The following is a 22,118-nucleotide window of genomic DNA, read 5'->3' on the forward strand; positions in this document are numbered from 1 at the left end:
TATTTGCATAACACACATACAAAACAAAACAACACCATATGCAATGTGTAACACAGCAACCAATCACAATTGTTTTCTCATTAGCTTTAGGGGAGGAAAGTCTTTAAGCTTGCCTGGGCCCAGAGCGGGGGGCTTCCTCGACTCTCGTGGTCTTCCACCCTTCCGAGTTACCTGGTGGTCCAGAGCGAGGGGACTTCATCGACTCTCAAGGTCTGCCATCCCCTCGAGTTACCTGGCGCCACGCCCGAGTGTCACCAACAATTCCCTCCTCTGAAAGCACCCAACAAAAGGGGCAGGCTGTGGGGTGGACAACCGGGGGAGGCACGTGCACCCATGTGTGAAAGGACCCCTCTAAGGTGGTGGTGTCCGCAGCAGCAATGGCTGGGGCTGGGGTCCCTTACTCTCTCCCCAATCAAAGGGTCAGACAAAGGGACCTGGATGGGGACACTGAGCAGAGAACCTTGGACAGCGCCCACCACTAATCAAAAGCATCAAGGGAGTCGGTGGACACCGCCCAGAGGAACTCCGCCCGGATACGTGAACGGACCGAGGATTGGAAAATGGCCTCACAGTCACAGGAAACTCCATCAGCCAACCTTCTCTCTCTGGTTTTATAGATGGCCATTTTAGCCAGGGCCAGGAGGAGGTTAACTAGGAGATCCCGTGACTTTGTGAGGCCGTAAATAAAAAGGTGAGGGGAAAAATGCAACCAAAAACGTAATAGGAGATTTGTGAGGAGCTGGAACAGGGGCTGCAGCCTGGCGCAGTCCAAATATACGTGTGCCAGGGTTTCCCTCACTCCACAAAAGGGACAAGTATCTGGGACGGGGGTGAACCGCGCCAAGTACGTGCCTGTGCTCACAGCTCCATGAAGGAGCCGCCATCTGATGTCCCCGACGGGCCTTGGAACCAAGGTGGAATATAGGCTGGCCCACCGGGGCTGCTCACCCTCCAAAGGTGGCAGAAGGTCTTGCCACTTTGTGTCGGGGCGGGACACTAGGGTGAGGAGCACGAGCGTGTACAGATGTTTCCTTGGCGCGGTTTGGAAGCGTACTGGCTGCAGTTCATGCAGCCGGCTCGCAGTGAAGGGGGGAGGGGATCGATTGGGTTTGCGGGGCAGGGGTCCAATTAAAAGGTCCGGCGGGCCTGGGGTAGAGGGTGGGCGGGGCATGCCCTCAAGCAGGACCCGGTCGAGGTAAGCTCGAGCAGCGGGCGGCAAAGCGGCCTTCGCCTCCTGAAGTATGCGCCGGGGGGTGCGAGGTCTGAAGAGCCCCATGTGCCGGGCGAGTGTCAGGAGATCCAGCCAGTCTCCCCGGTCATAGTCCAGGAGGTCTCCGACTCTCGTGACTTCTGCCAGGATCAAGCTCTGGCGCACCGAGCGGGACTCCGCCACCTGCACACGGAGCTGGGGGTTGTGTAGCAGGGGCTCCGCGAGGAGATCTACCCCTTCGGTGGCCGCCACGGACCTGGTCATTAAAAACAGTTTCCAAGTCCGGAGAAGGTCCTGGTAGAAGACCGGCAGCCCTGAGAAGTCTCGCAGAAGACCTCCCGGATGGAGATAAAAGCTGCCGGTCATATCGGAGCCCTCGGATGCGGCGCAGGATGGCGTGCACCAGTGTGCTCCACGCCGAACTGCCTGCACCATAGAGGAGCCTCTGTAGGGCCTGGAGGCGGAAGACATGGACCTGAGTGTGTAGACACTTCAGGCCCTGTCCTCCTTCCTTCAGGGGTAGATGAAGAACCCCTACAGGGGCCCAGTGCATTCCTGACCAAAAGAACCCCAGAATCGATGTCCAGAGGTTGGTCAGGAAACTTGGGGCTGGGACCAGGGTGTTGAGCCGGTAACAGAGCATGGACAGGACTAGTTGATTAAGCACCAGCGCTCTCCCTCGGAGGGAGAGACATCGGAGTAGTCCCGTCCATTTCCGGAGCTGCTCTATCACCCCGCCCTCTAAATTTTCCCAGTTTTCCGGCGGAAAGGGATGCGTGGCAGAAAGGTAAACACCGAGGTAGAGCAGCGGACCTGCGCTCCACCGGATGGTCTGAAGAGCGGGTGGGAGGGAGTTCGCCTGCCACCAGTCTCCTACTGCCAAGCCAGAGCTCTTGACCCAGTTGACCCGGGTGGATGAGGCTGCCGAATAGATGGCCTGGCAAGCCTCTACCCACGCCAAGTCGCCGAGGTCCTGGATCACGAGGAGCACGTCATCAGCATACGCCAACAGGACCAGCTGCAGCTCCGGCTCCCGCAGCACCAACCCTGTCAACCTCCTGCGGAGGAGACAGAGGAAGGGCTCGGTTGCCAGAGCGTACAGCTGGCCCAAGAGGGGGCACCCCTGCTGTACTCCTTGCCCGAAGCTGACCAGTTCGGTCAGGGTCCAGTTGAGCTTAACCAGACACTCTGCGGAAGCGTACAGCACCCGGAGAAAACCCACAAACTGGGGTCCGAAGCCAAACGCCTGCAGAGTGCTCAGGAGGTACCCGTGGTCCACCCTATCGAACGCCTTCTCCTGATCTAGGGACAGGAGGGCGAACGACAGACCATCTCTACTCCCGAGTTCCAAAAGATCCCGAACCATAAATAGGTTATCAAAGATACTGAGGTCCGGGACGGTGTAGGTCTGGTCTGGGTGGATCACATCCGCCAGCACAGACCCTAGCCGCAGCGAGATTGCTTTCGCTACAATTTTGTAGTCCATGCTGAGGAGCAAGATGGGACGCCAGTTTCGTAAATCGCGGAGGTCCCCCTTCTTTGGCAATAAGGCGAGCACAGCTTACCTGCAAAAAAGAGGGAGGACCCCACCCTGCAGAGACTCGGCCCAGACGGTGACGAGGTCTGGGCTGAGGACATCCCAAAACACGCAGTAGACCTCCACGGTCAGCCCGTCCATGCCTGGAGACTTATTAGTGGGCATACGACGGAGGGCTTCCGAGAACTCAGCCAGAGTGAGAGGCAACTCTAGCCGGTCTCGGTTGCTCGCGCTGACCGTAGGGAGCTCCTCCCAAAGCACTCTGCAAGCGCTAGGGTCAGTCGGATCCGGGGAGAAAAGACTTGCGTAGAAGGCTTGGGCCCTCCTGCACATCTCCGCCGGTTCCGTGAGGGGGGTGCCGTCTTCTGCCAGGAGGCAGGTGACGTGTTTCTTGGCCCCCCTCGTTTTCTCCAGGGCACAGCCGCAATCCATCTCCCGAAGGGGGCGGATGCAGGATCGAACAAAGGCGCCCTGGGCCCGATCGTCCTCGAGGGCCCGGAGCTCCTCCCGCTTCTCCCAGCACGCTCCGCAAAGGAGCGGGTCTTCGGGGCTGGTGACCAGACACCTCTCCAGATCTAAGACCTCCCGTTCCAACTGCTCTATCGCCGCATTTCTCCGTCAGCTGGTGCCCCGGGTGTAGTTGCAGGAGAAAAGCCTGGCGCGCACCTTCCCCAGGTCCTACCATTGCCGCGCCGAGGGAAAGGCATGCCGCTGCCCTCGCCAGGCCAGCCAGAATTCCCGGAAGGACGTCACGAAGCCCTCATCCTCCAACAGGCTGTTGTTAAAATGCCAGTAGGCCGGCCCTGGCCTCTCCGTACAGAGGGAGGCTGTCACGGTGGCTAGGTGATGGTCAGAAAATGGGGCCAGCCGAATGCTGGAGGAGTGGGCTCGTGAGAGATGGAAGTGTGATAAATAAATGTGGTCCAACAGGGAGTGGCTCGACCGATGGGCTTCCACCTGGACAAAGGTGAACGTGGAAGTGTCATCCGGGTGGTGGTCATGCCAGATGTCCACTAGGGAGTGATGTTCAACTATCTCCCAGAGGGTGTCTGCAGTGGCCGGGCTCTGCTCGGTCCCCGAGCGGTCTTGCTTCTCGAGGGTGGTATTAAAATCCCCTCCCAGGACCAGGCACTCGTGAGAATCTAAGGTGCCAAGGAAAGTGGACGCCTGCTGATAGAATTGCAGCTGCTCCGGGCCCGATGTCGGGGCATAGATGTTAACGAGGTTAACCACGAGCCCCTCTATACGGACCCGGAGATGCAGCAGGCGACCTGGTACGGCCTCGGCGACCCCTAGTACCTCGGGCCATAGGTCGGGGGAGAACAGGGTCGCCACTCCAGCCTGCCGAATCGTGGAATGGCTAAAGTAGACCCTGTCCCCCCACTCCAGCCACCAACTGTCTTCGGCGGTCAGATCCGTATAGGTCTCCTGCAGGAAAATCACAGAGTACCCTCCCTCCTGAAGGAAGGAGAGCACCTGGGACCTGCGGAAAGCCATCCTACAACCCCGGGTGTTCAACGTTGCGATGGTGAGAGGTGTCATGGGAGAGGCCGGGGGGGATCCTCACTGGCAGGGACGCTCGCATCCCCCAGCGGGCCACGCAACAGTCCTTGACCCATCCCGTAGGTGAGTAATTGGTCACGGAAGACGCGGACCCGCCAGTAGGCCGTGGCATCCTGCTTCCCCATCCCTTTACCTTCCCCCATGAGGGTCCTTGTGGCCCAGAGGATTCAAAAAAAATCCCCCCATCGCTGGAGAGCAAGCTGTACCTTGTTGTGGGAGCCACGGACATCCTCTAAAAACTTCCGCAGCTGTCCTTGCAGCTCATTGGGGGGGTGGGGTTACAGTTTCCTGGTTGTTCCCCATTGGTGCCCTTGGTGCAGCCCCGTGGTCCACTAAAATGGACAAGGAAGGTGCGGACCCCCGACGGGGTGCCTTCTAGGCCTGCCTCAAGCTCTGGGGCGATAGGGGGCGGTGGAGGGAAGATAGCAGCTCCTAATGAGTTGGGGCAGGAGAACACAAAGGCCGCTCCCTGGGGGTCATCAGTTGGGAAAGGGAAGGAGACAGCCCCGGTGGTGGCAATGACATTGTAGGAGGTAAACTGGATAGGGGTAGGGGCAGGGGCAGAGGCAAGGTTCTGGGTTTTGGGAGGCAAGCAGCTGGATGGTGGCGCCCCCCGATCAGACTCTAGGGTTAAGGGGATGGGTAGGGAGCTTTCAGTGATACCGGGCGCGGGCTCTATGGTGGATTTAGCGGCCACAGCATCAGGAGGTGGATTATCTTCTTTTGGGCCCCCGCCTGGGAAGGAAATCGATTGCTCTGCATCAACGGGGGGTACCTCTGGCAACTCGTGTCCCAGCCACGTGGCGCTGGCTGTCACCTGAGCAGGCTCGGTGGTCGTCAGCAGAGCGCCATCAGCGGCCGGGTCGATGGAGGAGTCCAGGGGCTCTTCGGAGGTGGGAGCAGAAGCAGCAGTTAGGGGGAGGGAGCATGGGGAAAAGAGGGGTGGAGTGAGGTCGCCCAAATCGAGGTTTGCTAGCAAAACATCGTCCTCCCCCTGGGCGACCGGGGTCAGATCTACAGCATCGATCTCCTCGAACATGGAGGAGAGGACACTTTCTGTCGCCCCGGGGTTCTCCCTGCTGGCACCCGCCACGACAGTTGCCTCGGGGTTCACGGGGGCTTCGGGTAGTGTCAGGACAGAAGGGGCTTCCTCGAGGGTCTTGGAGGGAAGGGTCTCCCATGGAGGGGTGACACTACCTTCCAGTGCCACCACGTCTTTCCCGGCTGACACCGGTGGATGGGATGCACTCGTGGGCAAAGTGGAAGGTTCGGCATCGGTGCCCCCCTTCCTGGTCTTCTGGGGGGCCTCCGCCTCGGGTAGATGAGGCGGAGCTCGAGCCTTCTGCTTGCCTCGCTTCCCCTAGACTAGGGCCCAGCCCTCCATGGCATCATCTGGGGGCTGGTTAGCAGGGGTCATGTCAGGGGGTAAAGGCGATGGCTCAGGGACTTGGGGGGGGACGGTGGGGCGGCATAAAGGAGGGAGGATTCTCCCTGGGGCAGGCTCTCTCCCATGCCTGGTGGTATCTCTGCCACACCCTCCTCCATAGGCCCCGCCAGATTGTCAGCAGCGAAGGCGGGGCTCTCCCGCTCATCTGGGCGTTGTAGGGGAGGTGCCCCTTGGGCCTGAGCGGGAGAAGTGGTGGTCCGAATAGGAGGGGGGGGCGGGTTCGGGTATCAGGCGGCCAGGGGCATCGGCAATGACGGGACCGATGTCTTGCTGGGTCTCAGGGATCTCAGGTGCCCCTCCTTGCCGGGCTAAGGGGCAGTCCCTCCGGACATGCCCTGACGCCTGGCAGAGGTAGCACCGGGCTTCCCCCGTGGAGAAATACACCCGGTAACGGGCCCCCTGATGGGGGACTAGGAAGGACCCCTTGAGCGCCTCTCCGTCACGTGCCGCCGACGGCAGTAGAAGCTGCACTTGCTGGCGGGAGGAAAAGATGTGACAGAGGGTGGGGTCCTTGCAGCCCAACGGGAGAGGGCTGATGACAGAAACAAGTTTCTCCAGGGTGGAAAGGGCGGGTAACAGGGCAGCATTGGGGAGAAAAGGAGGGACAGAGGTCAGGACCAGGCGGACGCCCAGGTCCTCTAGCGGCTCTAGGGGGACAAACACCCCCCACATCGCCAGGCCCCTCTCCACTGCTTCCTGGGCGGCAGCCTCCGATGCTAAGAAGAAGACAACCTTCCCGTACATTTTGGAAGGTTGTCTCCCCTCACCTTCACCAATGCCCGCACGTACGTCTCCACGTGGGGCAAGGCAGGCACCAGGAGGCATCAGACTCTGTGCTTCCTTGTCATGGTGGGAAAGGGGCCCCAGCCACTATTGATGGTGGTGGAGGTGGTGGGCGGGAGAGATGACGAGGCGGCAGGCAGGGGGGCTGCTGCCACCCGGGCATATGTCCTGGGGGCTGAGGGAGGGACATCCGCAGAGCTGGTGGAGGGGGCAGCGGCGGAGGACACCGTGGTCGGTGGCGGGGCCGCAGCAGTGGGGGTAGCCCCTGGCATGGAGGGCCTGGGGTTTTAGCGGGGCCCTTCCCCTTCTTCTTGCCCTGGCCTTTCCTGCCGGCTGGGGGGCTTCCCTAGAGTCTGGGGAGGCGATGGACATGGCAGCGGTGGATTTCACCCCGGTGTCCTCCATTGCCGATGCCCCAGCAGAGGTGGTGGCAGATGATTGACAGGAGTTGGGGTCAGGTAGAAAGGGACAAGCTGTGGGGTGGTCAATTTGGGGGGGGCCACATGAAGCACTGTATGCTTGTCCAGAGAGTCCTGTTTGGTTGGCTGGTGCTTCTGGCCCATGCGGTGGAATCAGGGCGAGCAGCTAAGTCCAGAGGCAGATGTTAGACAGCCAGCAAAGATGGTGGAGGAGGCAGTTGTGAAGATGGTAGCGTGGGGGTTGAGAGGACACAGATGGATCGGGGGCAGCTCCGTGCCACACCCCCTGTGTTCCTACAAACACAGTTAAGACACAGTCAAGGCCTCCCCCAACACGAGAGCACAGTTCGAAAGTTACTCAATCCCAGGCCCCATCCACGGTGATTTGTAGATTCCCCGGGCAGTGTTCCTCTGGTAGATGGCTTTTTCTCTGTCTGTTCCAGGAGGCACTCTAGACAGCTGCATTCCACAGGGCCCTGGGCTGGAACCTGGAGTAGAGGGCGGGCCCGGGTTCCCCCCAAATCCTCCCAACTCCTGGTCAGGCATAGGAGGAGTCGACCTGGACTGTGAATTCAGATAAACGGCCAAGCTGAGGGCTGCCGTGAAGCTCCAAGGCGAGCAAATCCACCAATAAACGCAAGACCCACCAAGGTAGAGCGGGAACTTTGTCACAATATATAATATAAAAATAAATGTAAATCCATTTTAGCAAATGCTTTTGAAATTAGTTACTAAGTGTTATTTAAATTAGTTTTAAGGGTTATATGAATTAGGTGAGAGTGCAGGCTTGGCAAACAAATTTTGGAAAGGCATTCCAGACATAGGAGACAGACACAAATTTTTGTCAAGAGAAGATGAAAGTGTGTCCGAGAGGAATTGATGGGGTGAGGTGAGGGGGAAGAGACTAAGTTTGAGCTGTTGGGCCTTGAAGACAGGGATGCAATGCATAACACAATGTGGAGTCCGTGGCATGATTCAAAAAAGGGACAAGTTACATAGTTGAAACAATAAGAAAGTAAGATTTTGGTGGCAGTAGTTCGGATGGGCTGGAAGGGTTTGAAAATAGTATAAAAAAAGCCAAGGAGTCTGCAGTAGTCAAGATGGAAGGTAAGATGTGTATGAGCAATCTGCCCACAAGAACTTAAAGAATAGGGTGGATTTTTGTAATGGTTGTGGAGGAAAGAGAAACAGGATTATTACAAGATGGGCACCTGGGCTCCAGATGCTACATAGTATGCAAAGTGATGCTGTCAAATAAGCTAGCCAAAATAGGACCTCGGTGTACTTTTTTTTAATGCTGTAACTTAGTGAAGTGTGCTTTCCAGATGAAATAATTATACAAAAATGTATATAAAAAGAGATATTTTCATTCCATTTTGGATTCACATAATATAGCTGTTTCCCTTTCTTGTTCTATTGTTACTTTTGTGCACTTTTTTCTCTACATAAATTCATACTGGAGTTATATGCTATCTTTTAACCTGAAATTGGTGGGGAAAAAATCACACCCCCCCCCCGCAAACTACTCCTTTGCTAAGTTGCACCGAAAATGCCATATGAGATCATCCTACACATAGTGAGGGTTTATGGTGAAAGTGTGCAGGGCCTGTTATCACAGGCCCACAGTTATGGTAGTCTTGGTGATTTCCAGCTTGTCAACTGACCCGTGTTTACCAAAGTCCTCAGCTCTTCAAGTCTGGCCCCTGCCGCCTTTGATTGTTATATATTACATATTCTAATCCACCACAAAGTTGTGTGGAGCTGTCACACCAAGCCTTGTCCTTGTTGCTGCGGCCCAACAGCAGGCCTGCAGTCCCTACACCCACATTGTTTTCACTCCCCATTGAGTCCGGACCCCTCCAAAGCATACACTTTGCCAGTGCATTATCAACTGTTTGCTTAAACAATAGTAGAATTCTGGAGACTGGAAATCCTGAGTTCTGTCCCTGGGTCTGGAAAGAAAGTTTGATCAAACAGAGGTAGGATAACCCAGGCACACAGAGTTGGTATATTCTGTCTCAAAGGCAACTTGGCTGAGTAAGAAGAGGTCTGTTACACTACAGACTTGGGTTCAATTCCAAGTTCTGCCTTAAGTGACCTTGGCCAATCTCTTGTATAATGTATTTATAAAGTGTGATAGGCTAATACTTGACAGCCTTTTAAGTTAAGGTATAAGGCTTTGGTCAGTAACGTGGGCTATAAGGTACATGGAAACATGACTATCAATTAGGAGAGGAGGGACCAGAATTTATGCGCTCCTAGCTCAGTGCACATCCCCCTAGGTTACAGGATATTTGGATGGGCAACTCCCGGGAGGTACGTATTGGTGGCTCTGTCCCACTGGGGGGGGAGGCAGGCCCCATCCCTTGCTGCTGCTCTGAGAGGCTCCCATCCAGCCAGGGTGCTGGGAGGAGCCACGGTGCAGGGGGGTGGTGCAGACCAGACAGGCACCCTGTCCCACAGGCGGAGGGTTACATTGGGGCAGGTCCATGAACTGCCCCTGGCCTTGCCCCTATCTAGAAACCACCCTCCAGTCCTACACTGTCCCACAGTGCATCACGCCTGGTCCAGCTCCTTCAGCTCTCTCAGCCCCAGAGTGAGGCGCGGAGTGGGGGGAGGGGGACAGCGCTGAAAATGAAGTTCAGCCCCCTCCTGGCACGAACGACCCCGCCCCATCTCTCGCTCCACCCCTTCCCTGCGCGCAGGGAACCACCCTTCCTTCCGCCTTTGCGCCGAGAGCCCCGCCCTCTTCCTTCTGATTGGTCAGAGGTGAAGGCCTTTCTTCTTCCTTCACTGGGCGGCAGGCCTTGTCTGTCAATACCTCTTTGCCTCTCTGATTGGAGGAGGAGGCGGAGTGGGCAGGCTAGCCTGTCAGTCAGTAACGGAGAGGGAGGGGTGGGGAACATCTGGGTGCTGCAGCCCTGGCCCGTCTGTGCCGCCGCCGCCGCCGCCGTGCGTGCGCCCGGCTCCCCCCATTCCCCGACCCCCCCGCCCGGCTGGCTCCGGGCTCCGCGCTGTCTCTGGCCGCTGGTGCCATGGGGAGCCCCTGAGCGTGGGGCCCGCTTCGCTCCGCCGGCTGCCCCGCTCCTCAGCTGCCAGCGGGCGGGGGGGGGGGGAGCGGGCGGCGCAGCCGGGGGGCGGGGAGCCGGGCGGGGGGAGGACGAGAGCCCGAAGCAGCAAGTGAGTGAAGAGGCGCCGGGAGCCCGGGGACTTAGGGCCGCTCCGGAGTGTGTGAGTCCCGCTCTCCTCCCCCCCGCCCCCGCTGCTGTAAATGGGCGGTCCCAAGTTGAAGTGTGTGTGTGGGGGGGGTAGGGTGTGACATGGGGGCAGGCGGTGCTGTGGGGCAAGTGGGGGGGGGGCTGGGGACACCGGGGATGGGGACAGGTGGTGCAGTGGGGCTAAGAGGCGCTGAGGTTGGGGGGCAGGCGGTGCGGTGGGGCTGGGCTGGGGGGCGCTGGGGTTGGGGGCAGGCGGTGCGGCGGGGCTGGGCTGGGGGGCGCTGGGGTTGGGGATAGGTGGGGATGGGGGGCGGTGGGGATGGGGGCAGGTGGTGCTGGGGGGCGCTGGGATGGGCTGGGGGCAGGCGGTGCAACGAGGAACGAGTCCCTTGTGTGTGCTAGGAGCAGAGTTAGTTGATGTCCCTGGGCTGTGGGGTGTCCGCGCAGCTGTACAGAGGGGGGAGCGCAGCAGCCCCACGGAACAGACTTGCTGCTCAGCGCTTCTGGTTACTTTTGTTTTGTTGCTGCTGCTGTGACCTAAGTCTGTTTTTCCTGCACGTTTGGCTGCTTCCTTTCCTCGGCTCTGAGCGCTGCCACTGCTTCTGTTTTTTGTCTCTTTGCTTTGTATGTCCTGTTTTAGCCAGTGCACATTATACATGTACACACAAGGGAGCAGAGTGAGTTAGAGGTGCTTTTATCTGCGACCTTTTGCAGCACTTTCTGAGAAGCAGGGGGGAAATACTTTCTATAAATAATACAGTGACAGATTCTCCCCTAGCCCTTGGTAACTGACTGGTCCTAGTATTGTATAGTAACCGGGGAGGTGCTGTAATTAGTTGGAGCTGGTGAGGGGAAGATGTGGTGAAGCACTGCTGAGAAGTTGATTTCATGAGCATCTTATCTTGAGTCTGGTTCATGTGATAAAGAAAGTTAGGCTGACGACTTGCTCTGTCCTGTTTGACTTCTTTGATTTTGATGATTGATTACCACATCCCATTTTAGATCTCCACATGGTGATTCATGACCTAAGACCATTGCTTTTTCTGTCTGATAGGAGGCCACAGTCTTTCCTCCCACCCCCTTGAATGTGTGTGTATGCAGAGATGCATTTGACATTCACTGATGTCAGCACAGTGAACACAGCACAAGTGTGTCCAGCTTAGGTTGCAGGACTATTTTGTCAGCCTTTCAAAACATCAGAACTGAACTTAAGAGCTTTTTACAACAAATGTATTAAACATATATTTGACAACTTCACAAGAATATTACAAAGTAGACTATAAAAGGTTTTGGAATGGGGCAGAGGGGAGATAGGATACTTCCCAGGTCAGAAAAGGTAAGATCACATTTCCAGGTACAAAATGCACAACAGTTCAATTAAAGCTATTTCCTGCATTCCTGATCTTTAATTTTATTTCACTGTTATGAAATAATGTAGTCTTAGGGGTTTCTCAAAGAAAAGTCCAACTTCAGTGTTGCGTGATATTTATGCATCGGAATAATAATGACAGTCCAAGGAAACATACAGAGATGATCTATAAGCAGTGGCTAAACATGAGTAAAATAATGCTTTAGTAAGGCTGACAGCCTCTGTCATGGCATATATTTAGATTGTTAGGTTACTATCTCTGCTGTTTACCCCTTCCCCCCCCCAAAAATGTTAAAGGTACTGATGTTGAAGTGGTGGACTGTAAGTTGAGTTAAATAGATTTAGTTAAAAATGTCATCTTTGTAACTAAACCTCTGGGTTCAATAAAAAATGAATCAGTATGGATTTCCTGGATAGCCTTGTAGCTTGAGTATGCTGTCAATATATAAAGCAGTCCACCATCTTTAGACAGAAGTGTTGCTATCCCATAAATACAGTAGAGCCCCATATGTTTAGGATTTTCATTTTTTTTTGTGTGTTAGAAAGTTTGAAAAAAAGAGACTTTGAAGTATTTTGTTTATACTAACAGAAGAGAAAAGTTCTCCTAAGAAAAAGCTGGTGGCAGGAGTGTAGAGGAGTAGCATATGGCATTAAAAGGAGCACAGCTGGAGGTAGCATTTCCATCTGAACATGATGTCAGAGCAGCTGACAGCCTGCCATCCTTCAGCCTTTTATTCTAACACACAGACAGGGAGTTAGTGTGTGCAGATCTGTGTGTGGAGAAGGTATCTCATTCCTCTCTAACATCATCTCCACTTTGCATCTGTCTCTCTTAGTCTGCTTTTTTTCCACCGATCTAACAGACCTGGAGCCAGCAAGACTCAGAGGAAAGGACTTAATCAGGTTTATGTGTACTAAAGGTAGGAGTAGTAATAGATTAGATACAGCATATTTCTGTTTTGATGTGTTTATTTAATTTCAGAAAAATCACATTACTTTTCTAACCAAGTTTAGGGATAATATATGAAATTGAGTATTAAATGGGTAAGTGTACTTTCTGCAGTTGAAAAGCTTAGGCTGTAGCATGAGAGTATGTGTTCCTGTGCATGTTATGAGAAGAAACTTATATATATATATATATATATATATATAATTATAATTTTAGAGCATTGAGGTAACAAGTTCGCTCATTATTTCTGACCAAAATTGAGAAGATTTTAGTTGCAGTCAGTGAGGGTTCTGGTTTCTATTTTGTATTATTTTCTAAGGGTGATAAAGCAAAAATATGTTTTGGAATGAAATATGAAAAGGTATATAAAAATAATTCCAGTTTAAATGTTTTGTGAATTCTACCATTAAACTTCATGTTTAAAGATCCAGCAGCCTAGAACTACAAAAGCATACAGCTGTACTGTCTGAAAGATAGAAATCAGTTGTGTGTTTCAAAACTTTTGTCCCCAGGAGAATAGCTTGACTGGTTTCCTCTTTTCTTTCTCAGATGCATATTTGAGATCTTTTATTTCAGCATAACAACAATTATTTGAGGGAGTTTTTGTGTTCGCGACTAATTTAGAACTTGTAGATTTGAGCTGCCTGAATTGGCCAGACAGCTGTAATCGCACTCCTCTATTCTTAATCTCTTTATCTGGGCAGCAGCTGCCATATGGCCACAGTCAGCTGGATCAGATGTTTATAAGCTTCCTTCTTCGTCCCTCTCTGTCCTTTCAGCCTCCTAATTTGATCACAGCTACCTTGTGAGCTGCCCTCCAATCTTTATTTTTAGCCCTCTTAAGGATTAGGATTGATGTTGGCTGTGGGGCACTTAAAGTGATTGTATTGTAAATCTTCTTGCTTTATTCTAGCAATGGTATTTTACAGAATATATTTCAGGTTGGGTTATAAATTTTAATACATCTTGGATTGTGAGGGATAATTATTTTTCAGTAATACATGCCAACCCCAAAATGCACAATCTGTGTTTAATGGTTTCATAGAACTTTGCTTTTAGTCACAGAAGAGGGGGAATAGGTGAGCCTTTTTTTTTTTTTAAGTTGAAATTTTACATGCTAGCTGAGTTCTGACTCTTGCACTTCCTTGATTTTCTCCTCAAGGAAGGTGAGTAGGAAAACAATGCCTTTGGAAGAATAGTATCTGGAATAATTGACACAGCCATGCTGAAATACTTTCTTTTAGTTTGGTATTGCAAACTGTCGGGAAAAAGCATCTTTAAAAAGCCTCTCTCTGCAAAGAAGAAAAGTCTTCTTGTATAATCAACATTTGTTTTCATTTTAGTCTATAGCTTTCTTCAGGAGTTTTACCCATTAATATAAAATATTTTGCTCTCATATTGCTTGGGGAAAGTATGTCAACATAAGTGTGATAATTTTTTGTTCTTTAAATTTCTAAAATCTTTGCTTTTGCTGTCTGTTTGGGATCCCTTATGTATGTTATACCTGTAGATTTTAAGGTAGTAACATCTGTCTTCACGCAGTAAGCTTCTTTGTGGTTGTTACAATTTGACTTTGTAGAGAAAGTTGTTTAATTCTCAAAATACACTTTTTTCTTTGTGAAAATCCAACTTTTAAACCTACAGTATTTTGAGTCTATATTAAATCTACTGTTTTAAGTAGCTTAAAAAGGATCACTGAACAGACTTAAGGAACAACAGTGATACTTTGAAAAATAATTAGTGATTGCTTTACCTACACTCTTATCAAATAAAAATAACTTTAGTGTGTTTTGTGGGGGGTTAATCATTTTGTATGTGTATTAGTTGCGGCATGGTTGTCACTTGACTAAAATCCAGGGAATTAAATAATAGTTTCTAGAGCATAATTTGTACTTGTAGGTTTGCTATATTTCTACCCATATTTAATTAAAAAAATCTTTTTGCTTATAGGTTATGAAGACAATATGGAGTTTCCTGATCATAGCAGACATTTGCTACAGTGTCTGAGTGAGCAGAGACATCAGGGTTTTCTTTGTGACTGCACAGTCCTGGTAGGAGATGCCCAGTTCCGAGCTCATAGAGCTGTACTGGCTTCATGCAGCATGTATTTCCACCTCTTTTACAAGGACCAGCTGGACAAAAGGGACATTGTTCATTTGAACAGCGACATTGTTACAGCCCCAGCTTTCGCTCTCCTGCTTGAATTCATGTATGAAGGGAAACTCCAGTTCAAAGACTTGCCCATTGAAGACGTGCTAGCAGCTGCCAGTTATCTCCACATGTATGACATTGTCAAAGTCTGCAAAAAGAAGCTGAAAGAAAAAGCCACCACAGAAGCAGACAGTACAAAGAAGGAAGAAGATGCCTCAAGTTGTTCGGACAAAGTGGAGAGTCTCTCCGATGGCAGCAGCCACATAGCAGGGGATTTACCCAGTGATGAAGATGAAGGAGAAGATGAAAAATTGAACATCCTGCCTAGCAAAAGGGACTTGGCGGCTGAGCCTGGGAACATGTGGATGAGATTGCCCTCAGACTCAGCAGGCATTCCCCAGACTGGCGGAGAGGCAGAGACACACGCAACAGCAGCTGGAAAAACAGTAGCCAGCCCCTGCAGCTCAACAGAGTCTTTGTCCCAGAGGTCTGTCACCTCCATGAGGGATTCAGCAGATGTTGACTGTGTGCTGGACCTGTCTGTCAAGTCCAGCCTTTCAGGAGTAGAAAATCTGAACAGTTCTTATTTCTCTTCACAGGACATGCTTAGAAACAACTTGGTTCAGGTGAAGGTGGAGAAAGAGGCTTCCTGTGATGAAAGTGATGTTGGCACTAATGACTATGACATGGAACATAGCACTGTGAAAGAAAGTGTGAGCACTAATAACAGGGTACATTATGAGCCAGCCCACCTGGCTCCAATGAGGGAAGATTCTGTTTTAAGGGAGCTAGATAGAGAGGACAAAGCAAGCGATGATGAAATGATAACTCCTGAGAATGAGAGAGTCCAGGTGGAAGGAAACATGGACAGCAGTTTGCTCCCTTATGTGTCAAATATACTTAGCCCTGCTGGCCAAATTTTTATGTGTCCTCTCTGCAACAAAGTCTTTCCTAGTCCCCACATTCTGCAGATCCATTTAAGCACGCACTTTCGAGAGCAGGATGGGATCCGCAGCAAGCCTGCTACTGATGTCAATGTCCCGACCTGTTCCTTGTGTGGTAAGACTTTTTCTTGCATGTACACCTTGAAACGTCATGAGAGGACTCATTCAGGTGAAAAGCCCTACACTTGCACCCAGTGTGGGAAAAGCTTCCAGTATTCCCACAACCTGAGCCGCCATGCTGTGGTTCACACCCGGGAGAAGCCACATGCTTGTAAGTGGTGTGAACGCAGGTTCACGCAGTCTGGAGACCTTTACAGACACATTCGGAAGTTTCACTGTGAGTTGGTGAACTCGTTGTCTGTCAAAAGTGAAGCACTGAGCTTACCTACTGTCAGAGACTGGACCTTAGAAGATAGCTCACAAGAACTTTGGAAATAATTTTTTATATATATAAATAATATATATATAAATATCTATATAGTTGTGGTACAGTCTAAAAGCAATCTTGTTTCCTTGATCTGAAAGTTTGGCTATTAGCTTGTTTTTGCACTTTAAGGCAGCATGAACATTTCACTAATTTAGCACTCTGAGAAAATGAACTTTAGAAGTAATATGACAAAATAATAAACTACAGAGGATTCCCCCCCCCCTCTCTTTTTGGAATATAAGCCAGTAAATACTTTGCTGTTAAGGGAAATCTCAAATTGTAAAAAGATTTTTATATTGCTTTATTCTCTTCCACCCCTCAAACACTGCATTATTTTAAAACCCAAATGTTTTTCATTATTTTTAAAATATGAATGTAGAAATCCCCTTCAGTTTTATTAGTTCCTTTACATTTCTAAAATTGTATGAGTTCTTTCTAGCTGTTGGAAACCTGAATGCTTTTAGACCCAAATGGAAAATTTCTGAAATGCTGGATTATCTATTTTTAAACAAGCAGTTGACTTAAAACTTATTACGGCAACTTCTGGATTTCTGACAGTTCCCACTGGAAAAAATAATTCTGAAAGTACACTGGGATCACTGGGAGTCTGTGCAGTCTGTGAAGGTTTGCTTGGGATGAAAAAGGATATTGCAGCTTCAGCAGTGATGAACTGTGTGTTTAAAAATGTGAATTACCGTTATTGTATACTGTAATTGATTACATGGGCGGGGGGGGGGGGGTGGTCAAAGAACTTGGCAGGTTGTGTTGATGCTCTTAGTTGAGTTTTGAAAAGTAAATATTAACGCTACAGAAATGCATGAGTTTCAGTATATTTTTGTCTTTGTTTGCATTGTATAACTTTAATGAGTGAGTTTAAAATTATTTAATTTCCTTAGGAAAAAACACCACTGAAAAAACTGGTGTTGTGAAGAACATAAATGCACTGTTTTTATTTTATATAATTTAAATTTACTTTCCCACTGTCTTTAAGTTGAATAAAACTTAAGCTACAAGTTGATAATTTAGCAACATAAGAAGGAAGATATTAATGTTTACAAACAGGCTTAAAGATTTGCATGTGCTGTGTGCATTTATTAAAAGAAAACCTAATTGCACAAAATCCATGCCAGCTCAAACTTTAGATGCATACATTTACCCAGATGAGCATTTTTAGAATTCCTGCTGCACAAATTAACAATAGGTCATTATTATTCCCTTCTCTCCCCCACCCCCCCACCCCAAAAAGATTCTAGAGACTGAAAAAGCCCCAGGCTGAAAGGACTAGAATGCTTTGATTGACATGGGGAAAGGGGGGGAGGAGCAGGGTGGTTAGTGGACTATGTGTATCCAAGCAGCAGAGACTGCAGCCTGATGTGTGGTTTTAATGACCAACATACAGGTCAAAAGCATTTTGCACAGTGTTTGTTTTCCTGTCTTGCACTTACAAATAAGGTCTATGGGAGTAGCATGGAAAACGTTTGCTGTTTTTCCTTCTTTTTCTGCTTTTGTTTAAAATTTGATCGCCTTAACTACTGTAAACATAGCCTATTTTTGTGCTTAAGATACTGAATGGAAAACTCCATTGTGTATTGCTGGACTGTTTTGGAAATATTTGGTCAAATGTGTGTTAAGTTGGCTGTACCCTGTAATGGCATTTAAAACAAAACAAAAAAAAAGCTGTGAAAATGGCCTTGGAGCATTATCTTTAGTTACTTGAATAGTTTCTAGGTTTTAAAAATACATTATTTTATTAATTTAGAAAAGACAATCAGTGTCTGAGAAAAATGGACTTTCTCTTGGATTTTTTTTTGTGGTCCTCATGAGTGATTGCTTATTTTCTTTTATTAGTTTCACATTCTTCTTTTGTTCTAAAACTTAGACTGACATCTAGCTTTGACAATCATAGTATGTTTTATTTTCCTGAAGGGGGAATAACTTATAATGCTGTTTAGTTTTGTACTATTGGTGTGTTGGTGAATTTTTAAACTGTGTGCTAACTGCAATAAATTATATGAACTGAGAAATCAATTCCCTTGTCTTTTTTCCCCCTCTTTTAAATTATAACTATGGAGTATTTTTTATATTGTGTAACTTTATTACTTTTGTACAGACTTCTATTGCTAACTGTGTATGGAATATGTTTTCGGTATGCTTTTAAGCACTCTGTTGCTAACATGCATATATATTTACATCTCTCACTTAACATTTAAAAAATTAAATGCTTGTGATTTGAAAGCATTCATCTGTGTGTAGCTCTCTGTCATTCTGCAGAAGGGAAAAATATGTTTTCTTCAGAGACCTGCCTAGAAACATCCTATTAACTTCCTAGGGATCGCTAATGTTTCCTAACACTACAAATCTCTAACAAAACAGAAGTGAGTTTTATTCCTATTTTTTAAATTTACCCTAAATAAATCTGTCAGATTGTTCTTTAGTATTCAAGTTTCTAATAAAAAAATTAGAGGAGAAAGGAGAAACTTAATTTGAAGCACTGCTTGACTATAAACTGGTCTCCTAGACAATAGAATTATTAGGCATTTAAAATGTCCTGTATTCCAAAATATTGGCTGTACTCCAGTCTACTCTGGGTTACTGAAAGAAAATAGTAATCATCCCTCATCCGCCTGGTCTGTCTCTGTTTCACTTACCTGTACAAACCAGTTTATTTTAAAAATGCCTGGGATAGCTCTGACCCTGAACTATCGATTCTTGTAACAGGGTAGTCCTGAAGTGCGTTTCCAAAGCTGTCCTCTCCTGCTCTGAACAGAACTACGATTGTAAAGTCTAGTGGGAAGGTGAGGGTAGAACTGGGGAGTCTGGAACAGGAAAAGAGGTGAGAATTTGAGAAAAATCTTGTGAAGTAAGAGAAAAGATTCACTAGCACCATCTAAACAGGTTTAGCTTCCATATAACTTTGCCCAAGTGATTTTCATAACCTAATATACAGAAATATTTTGTAGATAAATACCTGAGCCGTGCCACTTTCTGCATCCAGAGTAACTTGTACTGCGCTGTAAGGATCTTTCCACAATCATTTTCATTAAATCCCTTATTAAAGTCTCAAGAGCGTTATTGTTCTTTGTGGTCTGTGTATTAATAAAGTGAAGTATTTCAAGCTAATTCCTCATAAATTCTTAATGTTAACATTAGAAATGTAAACAGCTGTTAAATATATACAAAGCCTGCTTAGCAGCAAATTCTTACTACAGTCATAACTTTCAAATGATATCTTAATACTTGGTTAAATAATTTCAGAGAGTGGTGAAAGGGAAGGTTAATATTACAGCTATTAGGTTTGAAATCCACATAACTGATTAGCATTAGATGTGGTTTTGGACAAGCTTGCCATATGTTCCCAAGGGCCACGGGATTTTAAGAGCGGAGGATTCACAAATCCAGCAATACTTCATTTAGAGTCTTTGAAAGGGAATTCTTGTCCAATAGGGTAACTTTAATCATAACTTCACCCCTAAAGATAAAAACACTTGGTAAGAACATGCTTCATCGTTTTGACTTGTGTGTGTAAATATACAACATGTGCTTAATCATGGCCACTGAATTGCTGCTGCTTGAAAAGAGGAGGCAAGTACACTTGTATCTTTCATCTCCATAGATTTAAAGAAGTGACATCTGAATACTTTGTAACTATTTTTTTACATGGTCTCTAAATAAATTTTAAGCTTGAGAGAATCTATTCTAGATAGCTTTGGGAGTGTTGCTTACAGAAATCAAAATACTTGTGCACTCATCTATCTGCCTGTTATGGTCTAATACTGGTTGATAAACTGAAATTTTTGTCTTTGTATCTATTATGATAGTCTTATAGGTTCAGTAGTCTTTTCTGACCAGTGATGGTCATTGGTATTGAAGAGGGAATGCCTCCGTGATCTAAAACCACACTGGGAGCGTATCACATAATTGCATTTTTAAACCAGTCCCACTGATGGTGAATTGGCTCTTAATTTGACAACATTAAAACTCTATTGAAAGCTTAGGGCTTCAATTATTACAATGCTAATGTAGCTTAATATGATATATTTGATAAAACAATTTTTAAGTATTGAGAATGTATATTACTCTTACAGGCCTTCTGTTAATGCAAAATTATTTTCACCTGAAACATGTAAACTTAAGATTCACATGGCTCAGAATTTAAAACAAAATACAACTTGTCTTTCAGCAAAGGAATTTGCATTATTTACCCCATTCTATAAAGGGGCAGGGAGAATATCTAACAGATGTTTCACAGTCCTGCTGAACACTGATGTAAGACCATGCATCTTTTCAAAATCTAAATTAACCTTTTATTTGTACCTTAAAATAATATATATATTTTAAAGCAGTTTGCCATTCTTTCCAGCAGCTGCACTTGTTAACCTGTTTGGGGAGCATGTTGAGGTTTTCTTTTCTTCATAAACTATCCTATCTGTTTTACCCGTAAGGCTGATTGATAACGTGATCTGTTAGAAATACTTGGGTTCAGATAACATTTTTTAATTAAAACGAATCACTTCTATAATAATCATTCAACCATTCTAACTTTTTTAATGGACTCATCAAACCTAACTTTAAAAATAGTATTTCTTTGGTTAGTGTAGAAACCTACCCACAACGCTTTCTGAAAGCTACCTATACTCTGGTATGTCACAGAACTTTTTTTACAACGTTAATGTATAGTGTTGGACACACTTGAATTATATAGTAGATGATTGGATTTTAAAACATTGCATTTAAGCTCTGCTAATATTGAGAGAATATAAGCTAATTTTTTTTAAACCATTGTAAGTACTCCTCAAGCCTGCAAATGGTCTAAAAATATTGTGTAATATTTTTAAACTGTTTGCATGCTTGATGTGTACAATCTTAGATTCACTTCAAGCCTGTAAAAATAATGTATTACATGATTGATGGAAAATTGTTACAAAATTTTCTAGTGTAGATGAACTCTTCAAATCTGGGGTACAGCTGATTTTTGTGGTTTCATTTTTAGATTTTTAATCCAAAACTTGTGTACATAATTTTTCTGGTTGCAAATATTTAGTGTGGTGTAGTTTATGCCAGTGAATAAATCTATAAATTATGCCAAGTACTTACATAGATGGTAGCTTTGACTTTTGAAATTTTTAAAGCAGCAAACACTAGTGAATTTTTTTTAAATAAAGAGAAACCAAAAAACTAATATTTTAGACTTCCCAAGAATGCTTTATCTTAAAAATCACAATTTAATTTTTGCAGCATTTCAACTTTTAATGTCATTTAAATATAGTTTATCTGATTCTTAAAATAATTTTAATTTATGCATGGTAAAGTAGGGTTTTTTCAGAATCCCATTTGTACAAAGTCCTTTGGGTAAAACTAAGGTGGTAATACATTGTCGCCAAATGAAAACAGTCATATGAAAAAATGCTGCATGTTGAACCCTAGAACTAGACACTCATTCGAGTGTAATAAAATCCAGATAAACCTTTTACAGGGTCTTACTGATGACAGATTATGTCTTTTCAGAAAGATTATCTTTTATTATTATTGTGGGTTAAAAATACATTACTGACTTTTTAAAAAATCTAAATATTTTCTAAACTGATAATACAGAAGCATGTCCTACGTCTGTCAAAACCTTGGGGTGTCAAGGAAAGACAAGTTTGAGACATCTCCGTAAAACAAAGCAGTAATAAGGCAAACTATGGTGTGGGTTTCACTGTCACATAGTGACTGTAAGTACTAAATACATATTTCAAATTACCGGTATGTTTTTCAGAAATAGGAATGGTCTTTCCGCCATGCAGTTTGAGTCGTAGTAGAATTCCGCAATTTGCTTAATTCTAGAGTAGTATCATTCAAATATATTATATGCTGCTAAGTTTAAGAATGATTTTTATTTTACTTTCAATTGTCTTTCATTATAAAACAGCCACATCACTATCAGGAAGTATTAAAATATTGCAGATTTGACACTGAAATTTAATTCTCTGATTCATATATTATATGTAACATTAAGCATTTTTTTGGGGGGGGGGAGTCAAAAGATGCTCATCTGAGTGAAAAATTTTACAGTAGTCGCACAGATCTTGATGCATCTTCTCTCCATAATAGCAGAGCTT

The 22,118-nt window shown here is 46.9% G+C and overlaps 1 protein-coding gene across 5 annotated transcripts; it reads left to right on the top strand.

Moving 5' to 3' along the window:
- The first annotated feature begins 9,848 nt into the window (after positions 1-9,848).
- On the top strand, positions 9,849-18,255 carry ZBTB18 (zinc finger and BTB domain containing 18). 5 transcript variants are annotated; one of them, XM_073338276.2, is made up of 3 exons: positions 11,815-12,466; positions 14,446-15,133; positions 15,246-15,360. In XM_073338276.2, exons 1-3 carry the CDS (start codon positions 12,454-12,456, stop codon positions 15,274-15,276), a joined length of 732 nt encoding a protein of 243 aa, XP_073194377.1. In that variant the 5' UTR covers positions 11,815-12,453; the 3' UTR covers positions 15,277-15,360. The 5 variants fall into 5 exon arrangements, with proteins under 5 accessions (XP_073194376.1, XP_073194374.1, XP_073194375.1 ...); XM_073338275.2 differs by lacking the exon at positions 11,815-12,466 and adding an exon at positions 9,849-10,139 and having other exon boundaries at positions 14,446-18,255; XM_073338273.2 differs by lacking the exon at positions 11,815-12,466 and adding an exon at positions 10,104-10,190 and having other exon boundaries at positions 14,446-18,255.
- The last annotated feature ends 3,863 nt before the right edge of the window (positions 18,256-22,118 follow it).

The sequence above is a fragment of the Lepidochelys kempii genome, chromosome 3, assembly GCF_965140285.1.
Source record: "Lepidochelys kempii isolate rLepKem1 chromosome 3, rLepKem1.hap1, whole genome shotgun sequence".
NCBI classification, from domain to species: domain Eukaryota; kingdom Metazoa; phylum Chordata; order Testudines; family Cheloniidae; genus Lepidochelys; species Lepidochelys kempii.